The 16,081-nt window shown below is 43.1% G+C and overlaps 1 protein-coding gene across 1 annotated transcript in view; it reads left to right on the forward strand.

Annotated features, from left to right (window-relative positions):
- Nucleotides 1-1,550: 1,550 nt before the first annotated feature.
- The window catches only part of CMTR1 (cap methyltransferase 1), a 48,100-nt gene continuing 33,569 nt past the window's right edge, over nt 1,551-16,081 (forward strand). Inside the window, exons 1-4 of the mRNA XM_045541878.1 lie at nt 1,551-1,751; nt 3,761-3,899; nt 12,233-12,384; nt 14,256-14,414. Of these exons, the coding sequence (XP_045397834.1) occupies nt 3,767-3,899; nt 12,233-12,384; nt 14,256-14,414 (444 nt within the window). The 5' untranslated portion in view covers nt 1,551-1,751; nt 3,761-3,766. The remainder of the gene's footprint in view (nt 1,752-3,760; nt 3,900-12,232; nt 12,385-14,255; nt 14,415-16,081) is intronic.

A 16,081-nucleotide genomic window follows, 5' to 3' on the forward strand; every position in this document is an offset into this window, starting at 1 on the left:
GGAGCTAAGAGGAGATCCCAACCTAGACTTGTGGGCTCAAGAAAGATTTCCAGATATAAGGACGTTAAACTGAGACTGGAGGGGTAAGTGTACATTAACCACACAAAGACAGGGAGAAACATGATCCAGGCAGGGGGATGAATCCTTAAGAGATGTTTATTAACATCCTAAGACCAGGATGGGGAGAACTAAGGGATGAGCAGTACAAAACACAATTGAAGAAGGGATCACACTGGAGGGACTTGTAGGCCACCTTAAGGATATTAGCTTTATCCTAAGAACAGAGGGAAGTTATTGATGGGTTTTAATCATTGATAGGTTGTGACAGGATCAGATTTAATTTTTAGGCCGGGCACAGTGGCTCACACCTGTAATCCTAGCACTCTGGGAGGCCAAGGCAGGAGGATTGCTCAAGGTCAGGAGTTCGAGACCAGCCTGAGCAAGAGCGAGACCCTATCTCTACTAAAAAAATAGAAAGAAATTAGATGGACAACTAAAAATATATAGAAAAAATTAGCTGGGCATAGTGGCACATGCCTGTAATCCCAGCTACTCGGGAGGCTGAGACAGAAGGATTGCTTAAGCCCGGGAGTTTGAGGTTGCTGTGAGCTAGGCTGATGCCATGGCACTCTAGCCAGGGCAAAAAAGCAAGACTCTGTCTCCAAAAAAAAGAAAAAAAATTTTTTTAAAATCACTTTGGTTTTGAGAAAAATGCATTAGAAGGATCACAACTGGAAACAGGCACGATGATTTGGAGATGCTGGAGGAATGCTGCTGAGAGAGGGTGAGTGCCTGAGTTGTGGCAATGAAGATGGAAGTGAATGGAGAGATTTGAGAGACAATTAGGAGGTCAACTCAATTAGAGTTTTAGGAGCTCTGAGGAACAAGGAAGAAAGACCGAGACTTCAGATTTCTGGTTGTAAGAACAGGATGGACGGCAGTACCATTCACTGGGAAAAAGATTGGGCTTATGGGAGAAGAACATAGGGCAAAATTTGAATTTATGGGGTTTGAATTTGAATTTATAAAATTTGAATTTATGACAGAGTGAGGGCGTCCAACAGACTTTTGGCCATATTGGTGTGAAAATCCAAGAGGGGTTTGAGATGGAGGGCCGTCTGTGTCCATATGGTAAGAGGGTATATAGGCGGCATTCCTTCTTTCCTCCGTCCTTGGTTCATCATCTGTTGAGGGTGGCCTATAGGCTGGATGTTGGGGATACAGCAGTGAACAAGAACACTGGGCTCCTGCCCTCAACCCGTTTACCTCAACGGTCTACCTCTCTGGCCTCGTTCTTAATCTGAAAAATGAAGATTATGAAAGTAAAATGAAGTAGTGCGAAGGCACCTAGCGCTTTTTTATCGGCTTCTCTTCCCCAGAGCCGGAAGAGGAGATACGCAGTTACTTTTGCTCTCGCATCCTTGCCCGGGAGACTCTTCCGCGCAGGCGCCCTGACTCCAGGCTGAGGGATGGGGCGGGCCAGGACCTGAGTGGCCTTTCCCAGGGCCCGGGAGGGGGAGGGGCTTAGAATGGGGGCGTTGTCCAATGACGTCATCGGACCGCGCAGCCCGCAGGGCGGGACCTGAGCGCGACGGCGCGGCGGGCGGACCCGGACTTGCTTATGGGAAAACGAAACTAAGGGAGGAGGCGGCGGGTCTGGCAGCGGCAGGGCCAGGCCCGGCAGCGGTGGCGACAGCGTCGGGCTCACCCCCGCCTCTCCGCTCCCTGGCAGCTCGCCTTCTCCCCTCAGCGTGAGTGCCGACGCGCGGCCCGGGGGGAGCGAGCGGGCGGGCGCGCGGGCTCGGCATCCCTCTCCCCTCCACCGCCGCCTCGGCCCTCCACCCGCGGTCGTGACTCTCCCGCCTCCTGGCCCCTGCTGTCTCCCCTCCTGTCTCGCCACCCCCGCGCCAACTCCCTGGAGCCAGAGCTGCCGCTGACATGCGTTTCTGCGCACACATTCACATACTCACGTTATCTTCAAATGGAGAGACTGCCTGGGGAGATGGGAGCTCATCTCCTCCCCTGTGAATACAGGTGGCAGTGCGAAACCGAGGCCCAGGGAGGGAAGACTGCAGATTTGAACCCTTTCTGTGGGGAAGCAGCAGGTAGAACAAGGTCTCCTGCCTTCCACCTAGAAGTTCTCTGCCAGACCACGTTCTTCTGGCCTGTGTGGGCCACTCGAGCTGGGCACTGGTTAGCTGTGCGGCCTTTTCCTCCCAGGCCTCAACCTTTTCCAGTGGAAAATGGGAGGAGGGTTGCGTTAGGCGATTTGGAAGGCCCAAATCTAAGGTGGTGTGGCTTGGGGAGGAGCATGAGCATCTGCTGCCTTTCATATAACTATTCCCTTCCTTTTTCTTGCACCCACCCCAGCCCAACACAGTCCACATTGAGTTTCATGTATTTCCAATCACCCCCAGAGTCGCTTAAGAATCACAGGAGCCTTTTTCTGTTTGCTGGGGCTAGAAGCAGGCTCTGTGAAGTGTGGGCCTTGTGAGGGAAATTTAAGACTACGGTTCAAAGTGAAATGTGGCTCAGCCTGATCTTTCTTTCTGTTTTCTCAGTGTCTCCTGTTCTCCCTAATTCCCAGGTTAGCCCCTCACTGCCAAGTAGCAAGCGGCCTCCTTAGGAAGGATGCAACTATGCATTGTGTTGACTGGCTCACCCTTGAGCTGGAGAGTACTGAAACGTGTGATCCAGGGTTTTGTGAGGTTAGGGAGATTGGTGGCACCTTTGGATTTCATTGCTTCCTGTCATGGCTGCTGTGACCCATGCTATAAGGCTGCTCTTGTACCCTTGCACCTCCCCTTCCTCCGGGTTTGCAGCCCAGCTGGTCACCCACCCTGTTTTGAGTCCTTTCTTTTTTCTGAGTTCTCTGTAGCCAATCAGTTGTGTGTAAGCCACAGTGTGTTCGCTACTCTTTCTTGCTCTTTAACTTGATCGTTCCTTAAGACTTCAGGGTCTCATAATCACTTCATTCCATCTAATTTTTTTTCTCATGCTTACCTCTCATGTACCTACCACGGGCATGTATGATGGTGGCATGGGGCCTGCCTGTTTCCATTCTTTTTTGTGGAGGTGGTTTCCAAGTCTTAAAATTATTGTTTTTGTATCTTAGGTCTGTGATATAGCTACCTCCAGTCCCAACAATTTTCCCACTCTTCTTTTTCCTCAGTTCTAAGCCAACCACTGGTTTTATTCCTTACTCTGCTCAAAAACTTACCCAATTCTTTCCTATTTTCAAACATCATGAAATAAACCAAAAACTAGTATTTATCATATTATGTAATCTCTTGATTGTTCTGGTAAAATAATAATGATGATGGAACAATCATTCTGGGATGGTCCCTTCACCTATTGGTTGATATTTATTAGGTTTTAAATTCATTTCCAGTGTGAATTGCCATGCAGGGCCAGTGTTGCATCAAGAATATAGAATAACAAGTATCCAAGGGCGTTTTCCCCCTGTGGCTTGTGGGGTTGATATGTGACTTTTTGGTATCTGTCACCAATGGCCCAGAGGCCTCTGGGTCTGTGAGCACCATATTTTCCAGTAAAACTAACAGCTATTATTGAAAACCAGAGCTTGGCTAGCATCCTTCCTAGACCTCATTCTGAGGAAGAGGCTATTCAAGTGCTGGCACTGAAAGATGTGTAGAGTTGCCAAATCTCATCCCATTGATGATTTATACTTTGGAATTCCTACTCTGATCACAGTGGCTCTGACCCAAGGGCAGCTGACTGTCTGGATTTATGGTTGCAGTTAACAATGAGGAGGAGAACAGACCCAGAATGCACTGCCCCCATCAAGAAACAGAAAAAAAGAGTTGCAGAGCTTGGCCTGAACCTCAGCTCCACGTCTGACGATGAACCTCCCTCCTCTGTCAATCATGGAGCAAAAGGTATGCTTGCTTGTGTGGTCTGAGGCCACTGGCCATCTGGTTATTTGAATCCCTGGTGCCTGGGTTGAACAGAATACAGTTCACTTCCCTTTGGGGGAAACAAGCATATTCTACAGAGAGATGTTGGCCATAGACTCTCTCCTCTTCTGCCATAATCCTACTAAGAGAGTGGAAACTTGTTTTAAATATAGAATTGGAATTTTTCCAGAAGTGCCTTCTCTTGGTGGTCCTTCAGTAGGTGGCACTCTTTTGCTGCCTTAAACCAGTTAGAAATAGTGGTGAGCATTGAGTTCTCTGGGCTCTTAATAAGTATTAAGATCCTGGGGCTGCTTTGTAAGTGAGGGGCTCTTTGCTACAGCAATCAGGCCTAATTCTCCTCAGGATTTTGCATGCTGTTTTCTCAATACCTTCTTTCAGAAACACCCAACTGTATTGGTGCATTGTTCTGTTTACTGTTTACATTAAGCCCAAAGATTTCACTGATCTAGTTGAAACTAGCATTTTGCTTTACTTGTTTTTCAGGGTTACTCACAGTTTCCGCAGATGCTTTCTGAGAAACTGTAAAGTGTCTGGGAGCTTGCAGCAAGCACCAAGCAATTAGCAGTAGCTCCATTTGCATTTACCTTGACTTGCCAGCTGTATTAGTTTCCTAGGGCTGCTGTAACAAATTACCACAGATTGGGTGGCTCAAAACAACAGAAATTCTCTCACAGTTCTGAGGGCTAGAAGTACAAAATCGAAGTGTCAGCAGGGCCATGTTCCCTTTGACAGCTCTTGGCTTCGTTACCTCTTCTAAATTCTGGTGGTTGCTGGCAATCTCTGGTGTCCCTTGGCTTGTGGCGGCATTAACTCCATTCTCTCCCTCCACCTTTTCTCTGTGTATGTCTGTGTCCAAATTTCCCTCTTCTTATAAGGACATCAGTCATTGGATTAAAGCCCACCCCAATCTAGTGTTACCTCATCTTAATTTGACTACATCTGCAGAGAGCCTATTTCCAAATAAGATCACATTCACAGGCTCTGGGTGGACATGATTTTTGGGGTGAACACTATCTTCAACCTAGTACACCAGCAGGCTTGCATTTTGGATCCTCTGTTGGATCAGTGGTGAACTGGAATGAAATTTGGTAACAGATTGGTGACTGAAAGGGTGTGAAGCATCCTTTGAGGGTGATAGGAAATACAGTTTATTCACAAGTGGTAGACTAATTGAAGGGCAGTTACTCATCAGCTGCCTTGGAGAAGCTGGTCCAGAGAGAAGCTTGACAGGTGGTACAGCCAATGGAGCATTTGTGTGGCTGTGGTCCAGGCTGGATAAGAGACTCTCTTATAGCTTTGTGTGTGGAGGTGTGCATGCCTTTCAAGTCATGGCCGATTCCAGGGTAGGTGAGAAAGGCTATATGTAATTCAGGTTCCTAAGTGGGATGGCAAAAACACAGGGCACATTGGTTCTAGAGACTATAGAGGAAAGGGAATTTTGCTTCTCAGTGGGATTCGAGCAGCTTGGTGAAGATAGAGTCTCTTTGGGAAGGGGTATTAGGAGAGATGGCCTGCAAAGGGAAAAGGGAGAGCATGTCTGGGGGAAAATGATGCTCAGGTAGTGGCAGAGATAGCTGGTTCTAAGTAGATCTTGGGGAATATTTGTCCTTAAGTAACATTTCTTTGAAGTAAAGAGAGGACAACACCCAGGTAAAAGAAGGTAAATGTATAAGGTTAAGGGTCCTTCAAGGAAACTAATCTGATTTACATTTCAAGCTTTTAAAAATGTGACTGTGCCTCCAGGTGTGGTGGCTCACACCTGTAGTCGCAGCACTTTGGGAGACTGAGGCTGGAGGATCACTTGAGGCCAGGAGTTCGAGACTAGCTTGGACAGCACAGCAAGACCTTGTCTCTACAAAAAAAAAAAAAAAGAATAAAATAAAAAGTGACTGTGAGTTGAGATTACCCCTTTCCCCCAATATACATACATACATATTCCCTTTAATTTTACCAAATAGCTTTAACCTTTTCTGGAAGTAGCACTATGTGACTCAGTCAGGATTGACTGTTGCTGTTGTGTGTATAGAATGGAAATCCAGAGGTGGCCAGTCCTTTGTATGTGTCTGGCAATAGGCCACTTCATCCCTTTCATTTGCAGAAAATGAGGCAGGCAGCAGAGGGAGACCAACATTTCTAGATTTCCCCAGGTTAAGTTATTTTAAGAAGGGACAGCTGCACAATGACACAAACTGAGGGCTAGTGTGTGGAGTTTTCATTAGCAAGACTGCTCTGTGTCCCCCAACCCCCATGGAGTAAATGCTCAGTAAATATTTACTAAATAAAATTGATAAAAGGCAATAATAGTATCTTTTCCAAGAAGCTTAAAATGCTTCACATCTTTCATTTTGCCTATCTCCCCTCCAGTCTGCAGATCATTTCATTAAGTACTTAGCATTTATATCACCTATGTTTTGTATCAACGCCTCTTAGGTGTCCCCTGGACATTGTGCCCTGGTAGTTTATTCTCTACATGTCCCCTGAGATGTATATGCCACTTTCCTATTCAAGTCATTGCATTAAAGCAGGGGTGTTGCCATTTGCTCCAGCCATTCCTATTTGAACATACTGTTCAATTAGATGTTTGAAAAATGCTCTTTAGGGAGATCAGTTAGAAAAACAAGAAAGTACTTACTATTTCTGTCTGTCTGGACCTTGTTTTTTCTTCCTCTGCCAGATCAATGTGATGACTTCATGAATAGATATATTTTATTAATCAGTTTGTTAATTTTATATTATTCACAAGGTAGCTGCATTGCCAGGTCAGAGACTAAGATCTGGCCAGAATAAAGAAGAAAAGTGATGTTGTTGTCACGGCCACTGTTACATTATGTGTTCTTTTGCATATTTTAAAAGGAGTTTGAAGGCATTTTCAAGTGTATGTAAACTCCTGGAAATTTCCTGTCAAATAACAGCCTTTTGAAGTAAGGAGAGGCACATGAGGCCATTTTGTTCTTTTTGGTTGTTTCTCACAGGGCAACGGTGGTCTAGACCCCAAGAAAATACCCTCTTCTCCTTAGCTGTGCATCTAGTGTGGGCTCCTGGCCCTCCTGCAGCCAGTTGCTTTGGAAGTTGCCGGTTTCCTTCACCAGTACCACATTAAAAGTGCCTTCCCTCCACCAGATTTAATTCTTTCCTAAATAGGCTATTCGCCCTGAAACACCATCGCTTTCCTGTCAGCCCAGATTCATGACCTTAATCAAAAGCTTCCTTTATCGGTATCTGTTTAAATTGCTCTAACGAGTTACCATTTATCTGGCATGAAGGAGAAATTGAGTTTTAAACAGGAATGAGTATATTCCATAGCAATTGGTAGGCAGGATGTGATGTTTATTAAAGTTAATAATTTATTCTTCGGTATCTGTGTGCTGCTCACCTTGGCCATTAATGGTTGGAGCTGCCTCTCCTCATGTGTTTCACTGTCTTTTTTTTTTTTTACAGTATATATATTTTTTCTTTAAAAAGTTTTTTTTTTTTTAGAGATGGGGTCTTACTATGTTGCCCAGGCTGGTCTTGAAATTCTAGGCTCAAGTGATCTTCCCACCTCAGCCTCCTCAGTAGCTGGGACTATGGGTGCATGCCATCGTGCCCAGCTTGTCACTGTCATTTTTAATCTTGGAATGTTTGCCCTACTGCTCTATTGCCATGTGAAAAATTTTGCTGATAGCTGGGAAGCCTCTGGTTCTTCTGTAAAGTGAACCTTTCTTTACAGTGGCTTAATAATGATTTCTATCAGGTAGAGAAGAAATCTTAAATGAAAACTCTAAATAATGTTTTGGGCTTTCTGGTAGGTTTTAGAAGGAGACCTTCTGGAAGGTAAATGGTAATGCCATCCAGCCTTGGCAAGTTCTTAATGAAACTAATGATTTTAATAGGCTGACGTTATTACTCCTTGTAATTTATATCCTCATTACAAAATTGTCTGCTCAATGTCTGCTAAATTCTTATCAGTCTTGGGAAGTCAAAATTCCTCTTTAGTTCCTATTGCAGCCATGACAATTTTCTCCTTTTCATTTGAAAAGAGTGGCTCCAAAGGCCCGGGGGTAAGAATAAGTAGTGGCCGTGGCAGTCTGTGGACATCAGGACGAATCTAGGGAGCTTTGTGCTAAATCTTGTCAAGCTAAGAATTGGCTACATAATACCACATGAATGAAAGAGAGAAATAAGACATATTTGCTTACCCAGCATACTTCTTAATCTCCAAGGAAATAGTAGGGTGATATCTTAGCTCCCGTCAGCCTCACTCTGAGAACCTGGAAAGGACAGTGTACAGTAGATAACACCTTGGAAGGAGGAATGGAGTAGAAAGATCTTTGCGCCAAAAGCTGATGCTGGAATTTTGCACCAGAGTCAGCACTGATTTGCCTAATGAACCTTACACCCAAATTTGGTCCTCCCTGTCATTTTTGCCCAAAGATGTCATGAAGACATAAGGAGACAAAAGATCTCTCTCTCTGAGATCCAAGGGTAGCAGGAACCCTGCATTCCCAGGAATGGTGTTCACACCATTCCAGTGCTCACTGTTGGGTCCTCAAGCAAATCTCACAGCCTGGCAGCTACCTAGGGCTGGAGCCAGGGCACATTCTCCTTTGAGAAGGATACCAGGTTTTTAAACCTTTTCATAGGTAGACTTGTGAATGTCCAGATAGCTGGTGAAAGGAATAATAACTCATTTAGCATTGCAGCTTCTGGTTAGTCAGGACCCTGGTTCCCTTGGCTGCCCAAAAGAAACTTCAGGGCTGTGTTTAGGGAGCTGCCCGAATTCCTGGTACCACCTCTTTCTGTACTAAGCAGTGCAGGCTGAAGGCATGGAAGCAACTAAGTGAAGAGAATCTACGCCTTTCGAAGTGCAGTTCTTTAGCATATGGGCACTCCGTTGCAGAGCGCATTTTTCTCCTCTGCATGGGAGATAGTAGATGGAGAGGCCCAGGGATGGTAGGAGCCATTCCAGAGACATTTCCCCTCAGATCTGCTGCATTCTGAAGATTTCTCTGGAAAGGAACCAACCTCTTCCCAAGGCTTGGAATGGTAATCTATTTATTAATATTTATAGCTTTATTTTTTCACCCTAATTTTCAAACTAATATATTCTTGTTTCTCACAAATGTAGAAAATGCCGGAAAGTGCAAAACAGAAAATATCACCTCACCTCTCAGTTTCCATGGTTACTCATTGTTAATGTTCTGGGTCCTTTCTTCTGAGTGGCACTCCTGGCACTCTGTGATCTGTGCTGCATTGGTTCATGTAAGCAAGTCTGCTCCTTATTAGGAGAATTGGACAGCTACCAAGGCGAAGGGGCAGATTTTGTGCCTCTCATAAGGGGCACAAAATTCCTTCTTGCTAACTGGTTAGGAGCCAGAATTTTGGTTTTAAGTTTATTCTACTTTTTTTATACATGTTCAACTGTCCTTTCCTTTATAAAATGTTATATCCTTAAAAATGCATATTTATTGTATTTAATAGATTTTTAAGCTCTCTGAGGATTGTAACTTTTGCATAGCACCCCATTGTATAAAACATGGACCTTTTACACAACAGTCCTGAACCAAGTAGTACTGTGATCTGTTAAACAATATCAGTGTTCTGAACTGTGTCCTATTTAGTTTGACTGGGGTGGGGTGGGGAGGCTAATCAGAGCCCAACGAGGGTCCAGTTCTCTATTAGATAGAGGTATTCCATCCTCATCCTTAAACTTTTGAGGCCTGAACATCTTGCACTACTTGTCAGAGGGGTTATAAGAGGTAGTATCTTAAGGAGTCATATACTCATTAGATCCTTAGGAAAGTGACACCTGGCTGACAGATCTTTAAATTTACTACCGTAAGCATTTAATTAATTTCTATTAAATGGAAAGCCTCAGTCCAAGTATTGGGGATACAAAGCTGACTGTGACACAGTTGCTGCTCTCCAGGAGCAACCCTGTCCAGTGTGACAGCATGTGGCAAACGATGACTGGCTCTAAGGCAGTGTGACAAGTGCTGTGCTGATGGTGTGGACACCGGTACTACTGGAGCACCGTGGAGGGGACAATCAGTCAGGCCTAGGCTGCTAGGGAAGGCTTTGTTCTTCTCGAATGTCAACCCTTAGCAAGTTTGTGTTCTAGCAGGGAAATCGATGGGTCAGTGCAGATAGGCTTTAGAATTATGGTGTAATCTTCAAGTTATAAATACCTGAATAGTGACCACCTTGGGTCTATAAAGAATTGTTTTACATGGCTGCCTTCTGTGCCTTTCTGCAACACCTCCCACAAGAAGCCAAGCTTTGAATCAACATCTTTCTTCATTGACTTCCCTTCCTTCCTCAGAGGAATTGCGCCGCATTGCATTGCTAAAACAGTTTTTTCATATTTATTTTAAATTTTAATAGATAATATATTCACATGGTTCATAAGTCAACAAATATAAAAAGATAGCCAGTGTACACTCTTGTGATAAAAAATGTAAATCAAGTTTCATTTTACTTGTTCCAGGTAATCATTTTGGTATTCTATCTCCTTGCTCCAACCCCTGCATGTGTGGATCATCACTTTTATTGGTTGTCTTGTATATCGTTTCTTCCAAAAACTCTTTATGCAATTATAAGAAATAAAAATATATAATAAAATTTTCTCTCTCTGGTACACAAGAGTTAGGATGCCATGCTCATGCATATGGTCTTGTTCTTTTGCTCCTCTGTTCTTTTAACAGTGTGTCTTGGTGATCTGTCTGTTTCAATATATAGAACAGAGGTTCTCAGGCTTTCTCGGTTCTTGGCACCCTTGGTGTTGCCCTAACTTTCTTTACCCTGTCTCTAGACCAACAGAAATACCTAACAGTTTAGTTTCTTAAGTATTGATATTTAGATCTAAATAATAAGCATTTATATCCTGACAACTAATAAACATTTGAAAGAATAATACACATAAATTGAAAAAAATTTTTTCATTTTATTCTTAAATGACCACACTTACTAGTGAGATGTGTGCACAGTTGAGCAATGTACTGCTTCTCAAGCCTTGGAATCAGGTTGGACACCACCACCCTAATTTCCTGTTCTGCATTTCTCCCGATTTGTGATTTATACAATTTTCAATGGGAATATGTGGAAATTGTTAGACAAATTTCTGAGATATAGTCTTTCAGATTTAGGTGAGTTTGCCCAAGAAACTCCCTTAATAAAACTACACTGGGTTAAAGTAGTTTTCAAGTTAATAGATTTTTATATCTACATAAGAGAGGGAAACAGCCAGTCATAGTGAATAACCAGACTGAGACTCATCCCACTTTGTCTAGGGGACAGGTAGCCCACCACTCTGGCAGCTGCTTAGGTGGGTCTTTTTTGAAGTTTTTTGACAATGGGGTTGTTGACAGTGAAGCTGATGGCTTAGCTCACCCAGGCTGCCAGCTCCCTCCTGGAGCATTTAGCTGCGTCTCTTTTATGCTGTGCCTCAGTTGGTGGTGCTGCCTGAGCTTCTCCCCTCTTCCCTGTCCTTCCTTTCTTTCCTCCTTTTCCTTCTTTTTTTCCTTGCCCCCTCCCGTTCCCCTCCCTTGTCCTCTTCCTCCTAGTTCTTACCCCAGTTCTCTGTGAGTCGGCTCTTCTCTGGGCTGCATTATGGACCTACCCTGTTACTTGTAAGTTTGAAGGACTGTGAAAGCAAAGAGAACTAGGAGATTAAACAATCAGAAACTGTTAGTCTGTTAATGGAATTGTTGCAAATGGAAGTGTGCATCAGTGTTAGGAAATTGATGTTCAAATAATAAATAGCAGCCAAGCAGAAATAACTATATCTTCAATAAATACACTACATTTGACAATGTACTTTCAAATACATTATTTCATTTAATCTTTAACCAATCCTGTGAGGTAGGTATTACCATCTCGGTTTTGTAGTGGAAGAAATTGAAAAGGTAGAGAAAGAAAACTGTTATTTTTTTTTAAAATATATACTTTTATTTCAAAATATTAAGGGGGTACAAACGTTTTTGTTATATGGAAACCTTTTATAATGCTTAAGTTGGGACTCTTAGTGTGCCTATTGCCTGAATAGTGTTCATTGTACCCAACAGGTAAGTTTTTAACCCTGCCCCCCAAAAACTGTTATTTTTGAGCTCCCATTGTGTCAAGTCCATTAGAAACTTTCAATGACTTGCCCCAGATTACATAGCTAGTAAGAGGTAGAGAAGAGATTTGACCCTGGGTCATTTAATGACCTTTGTACAGTGTATATAGGGAACACTAGTTGAATAAATGAAACTTGGACTTCTAAAGGCTAATTTATGCCATAAACTTACCTAAATGTTTTTCTTTTTCTTTTCCAGCATCTATCACAAGCCTAAGTGGATCTGACAGTGAGACTGAGGGGAAGCAACATAGCTCTGACTCTTTCGACGATGCATTCAAAGCAGACTCCCTTGTGGAGGGAACTTCTTCTCGCTACTCCATGTATAATAGCGTTTCCCAGAAGCTTATGGTATGTCAGTGTTTGGGTTGTGTTTCTAAAGCTCCACCAGCAGAGTGAGAGAATGGCAATTTGTATTGGTAGGAAAAGGAAAATAGGGCATGAGTTTTTCCTCTGCTTTTCAGCTACTGAAATTTAATAGACAGAGTACGGCCCCCTTCTCAGTAGAAGTATCTGTCACATTTGATCATCTATGGGAAGTGCCTGCTTAGGCTTCTTTCTCCTGTTCTGTCCAGAACTGGATTGCCTTTTGATATCCTTAGTAATGAATTCTTTTTTTTTTTTTTTTTTGGAGACAGTCTCACTTTGTTGCCCAGGCACAGAGTGCCGTGGCGTCAGCCTAGCTCACAGCAACCTCAAACTCCTGGGCTTTAAGCGATCCTACTGCCTCAGCCTCCCGAGTAGCTGGGACTACAGGCATGCGCCACCATGCCTGGCTAATTTTTTCTATATATATTTTTAGTTGTCCAGATAATTTTTATTTCTATTTTTAGTAGAGACGGGGTCTCGCTCAGGCTGGTCTCGAACTCCTGACCTCGAGCGATCCACCCGCCTCGGCCTCCCAGAGTGCTAGGATTACAGGCGTGATGAATTCTTATTATAAGCACATGTGAATATACTTTCCTGAATATGAATGTGTGTCAATGTATAACAAGGCTTTGTGCTGTCAGTTTTTGCTCTAGTGAGTAATCTCAAAAGAAATAACTAAAATCCTGTTCACTCCCAGTTACCTAAAATAAATGGAAATATCCCATTTATTCTATTTCCAAAAGAAAGCCTGATTCTCTTTCCCAACTTTCGTACCTCACTGATATATCACAAGAAGGAAGGTGAATAGGAAGACCTCACTTTCCTTATCCTAATTTAGTGTATATGCAAAGGTTATGGAAATCTAAGTTTGCTTTCTGTCTAGCCTCAGGAATATCATATTTGACTCCTCCATTTTCTGTTGGATTCATTTAAAAATGAGAACTTCCACTGCTGAAGTCGTAAGTCAGGATTCTAGTTTTGGAGCCACAAGCTTTGGGGAAATGGAAGATGGGAAAGCTTGTGACTCAGTCAGCCTCTTTGACCTGGGGAAAGGATTTGTGGCTGCCGTAGGAATTCCATACAACTCTTGAGCTGGTAATGCCCCTTTCAAAGGGAGTATAGACCCTTCAGGGGGAGTTAGATCTTCTTAGGATTGGAGTTCTTTTACTAGTCAAGAATCTCTGGGGTTTGGGATTCAAGTCTCTGATCTTTGGGGTGTGTGCCTGGGCCCAGTAACTCTAGAGTTTAGTGTGAGCTTATGGACAGTTGTGACGTTTTAAAAAGTGTTTCTGTCCCAGGATCTTGATAGTATTAATACCTTCCCTATATATATATACCTCAGTTTTACATGAAGCGCGTTTTCAGTTATTTTCTTGATTAAGGGGGCTTCTACAAGCCCTCATTGTCCTTGCCTAGTAAGATGTTTGGATAAGGGTAAGGTAGAAGTTTCTGCTTGAAATGGTTCCAATTTAAATTATGTTGTCTTTATCAACTCTACTCTAGATCTACTTCTCACTTAATCAGACAAATTAGCTGGAAGGGTAAGTTGTGCAAATGTCCACTGAGATTCATTAAGTACTCTTGGTGCTTTTAATTACAGCTATGAGGTCCCTTCTCATTTATCCAACTTCTGGTTGCCCTAGACTTTCACCTCCAGAATAGACAGCTACTGGGCCCACAGTTATACTGCAGTTATTTATTTATGCTTCTTTTCTTCATTAGGCTAGAAGGCAAACTTTGGACCTTACTCATCTATATTTCTCAGGATTTAGCACACTGTCTGGCATGTGATAAGGGCAAAATAAATGTCTATTGGACTGAATTAATTGTGCTCCATTACTTCTCTTTTTCAGGCCAAGATGGGCTTCAAGGAGGGTGAAGGATTGGGTAAGTACAGCCAGGGTCGAAAGGACATCGTTGAGGCTTCTAATCAGAAAGGTCGAAGAGGCTTGGGTCTGACGCTGCGGGGCTTTGATCAGGAGCTGAACGTGGACTGGCGAGATGAGCCAGAGGTAATTGGTGTGGGGAGGAAGAGACAAGAAAGCCACTTATGGGGGGGTGGGGGGGGGCAAGGCAATATACGTAACCTAAACTTCTGTACCCCCACAATATGCTGAAATAATAAAAAAACAAAAAAGAAAGCCACTTGTGTTTTTGGATGCATGGTTTTAAGAAGACATGTTAACAAACTAGAAATCGCCAGAGGCAGTGCGAGCAGGGTGGTTAGTGGGGGATGGAACTAGTTTCTTACGTGGAAGTAGAAGGGATATCCAGAATGGAAAGCAGAAGACTGGGGGAGATGTGACAGAATGTAGATTTCCTGTTGCTTTATAGGACTGTCTAGACCTGTGGGTAGAAGATGCTAGAATGCAGAGTTTGGCTCCACAGAGAACTTTAATAAATAGATTCAGTTCCCCACTAGTGGACCGGGATACCTCATTAGGTGGTGGGCTCCCTCTGCTGAAAGGATTCAAGCAGGCCAAATGAGCACCCACTCTCCCATTGTGTGAGTGACTGGGTTACATGCCTTCTAAGAAGGTCCTTAAAGTTCCACAGGTTTTATGCTCTCCAGGTTGTAAATAGGTGCTTTTTTATGCCATGTAGCTTTTTTATTATAGGTTTAATCTGTTTATCTACTTGGGTTTGAATTTGTTTTAACCCTGGAAACCAAAAGAAACTTATTATTCCTTTTCATGGCACAGATAATGTTGAGATTTTATTTTTACTCATTTGGTTATGTCTTGCCTTATTCCACAAAGGATTTGAAGTAGGTATAATAAATGCACCTAAAAATTATGATGAGAGATTACCATTACAGAGTTGAAACTAGAGAAAATAGAACACAAATGTCTGGCTTTCCACATAGTTGTTGTAGTTGAGCTTCAGATGTGGCTCTGAACTCTGGAAAATTGGTATTTTATTTGTCTCCCTGATGTCTAGCTCAGGAAAGAACTCCTATGAACCTGCACACAATAAAAGCCTAATAGGCTTAAGAGTGAGATTCTGACAAGCCAGGAGCTAGTGGTTCTGGGGGTGGTCTCGCTGTTACCTTGTAGTTGTGAGGAAATGACACCAGCTGAACAGCAATGCAGACTAGGGTAAAAAAATGTAATTGGTTGGTAGGTATAGGCTTTTGCCGCAGGAATACCTGGTGCTTTCTATGTCCTCATTTGTGTGAAAACGAGTCCCCATCCTTTCACTGGGACAGAATTTGAACTATGCTAAACTTGAAATCTGAAATTTGGCCATAAAATCTGTTTTTAATGGAGACAGGCTATTGAAATTCCTTCTTGGGGTGAGGCTGTCGCAGTTACCACTTACCATCACTCAGTTTTTCTCTTACAAAAGATGCCCTGTAAGTAAGAGTTTGGTTCAACTATTGGTTGGTAGCTACTTCTTTAAGGCAGATGAGTCTGCGTGGCCTGTGGTGAATATCCAATCCTGGGGTTTACTGCAGGGAAGGTACTCAGTGGCTACTGCAGCCCAGGAATGTAGAGTGTAAGGTTTGACCCTTCAAAGTCCACTCTGTAGGTAGTCTTAATATTCAGACTTCCATGGGGAGATTGAATCTGCTTTTTCTCTCCAAAGGAAGATACAAGTGTATATGAGCTTTTTTTCCTCTGGAGTTTATAATTTACGACCATTTATGCTTTAAAGGTAATGGATTTGACCAGAAGGA

Source organism: Lemur catta, chromosome 2 (assembly GCF_020740605.2).
Source record: "Lemur catta isolate mLemCat1 chromosome 2, mLemCat1.pri, whole genome shotgun sequence".
NCBI lineage: Eukaryota > Metazoa > Chordata > Mammalia > Primates > Lemuridae > Lemur > Lemur catta.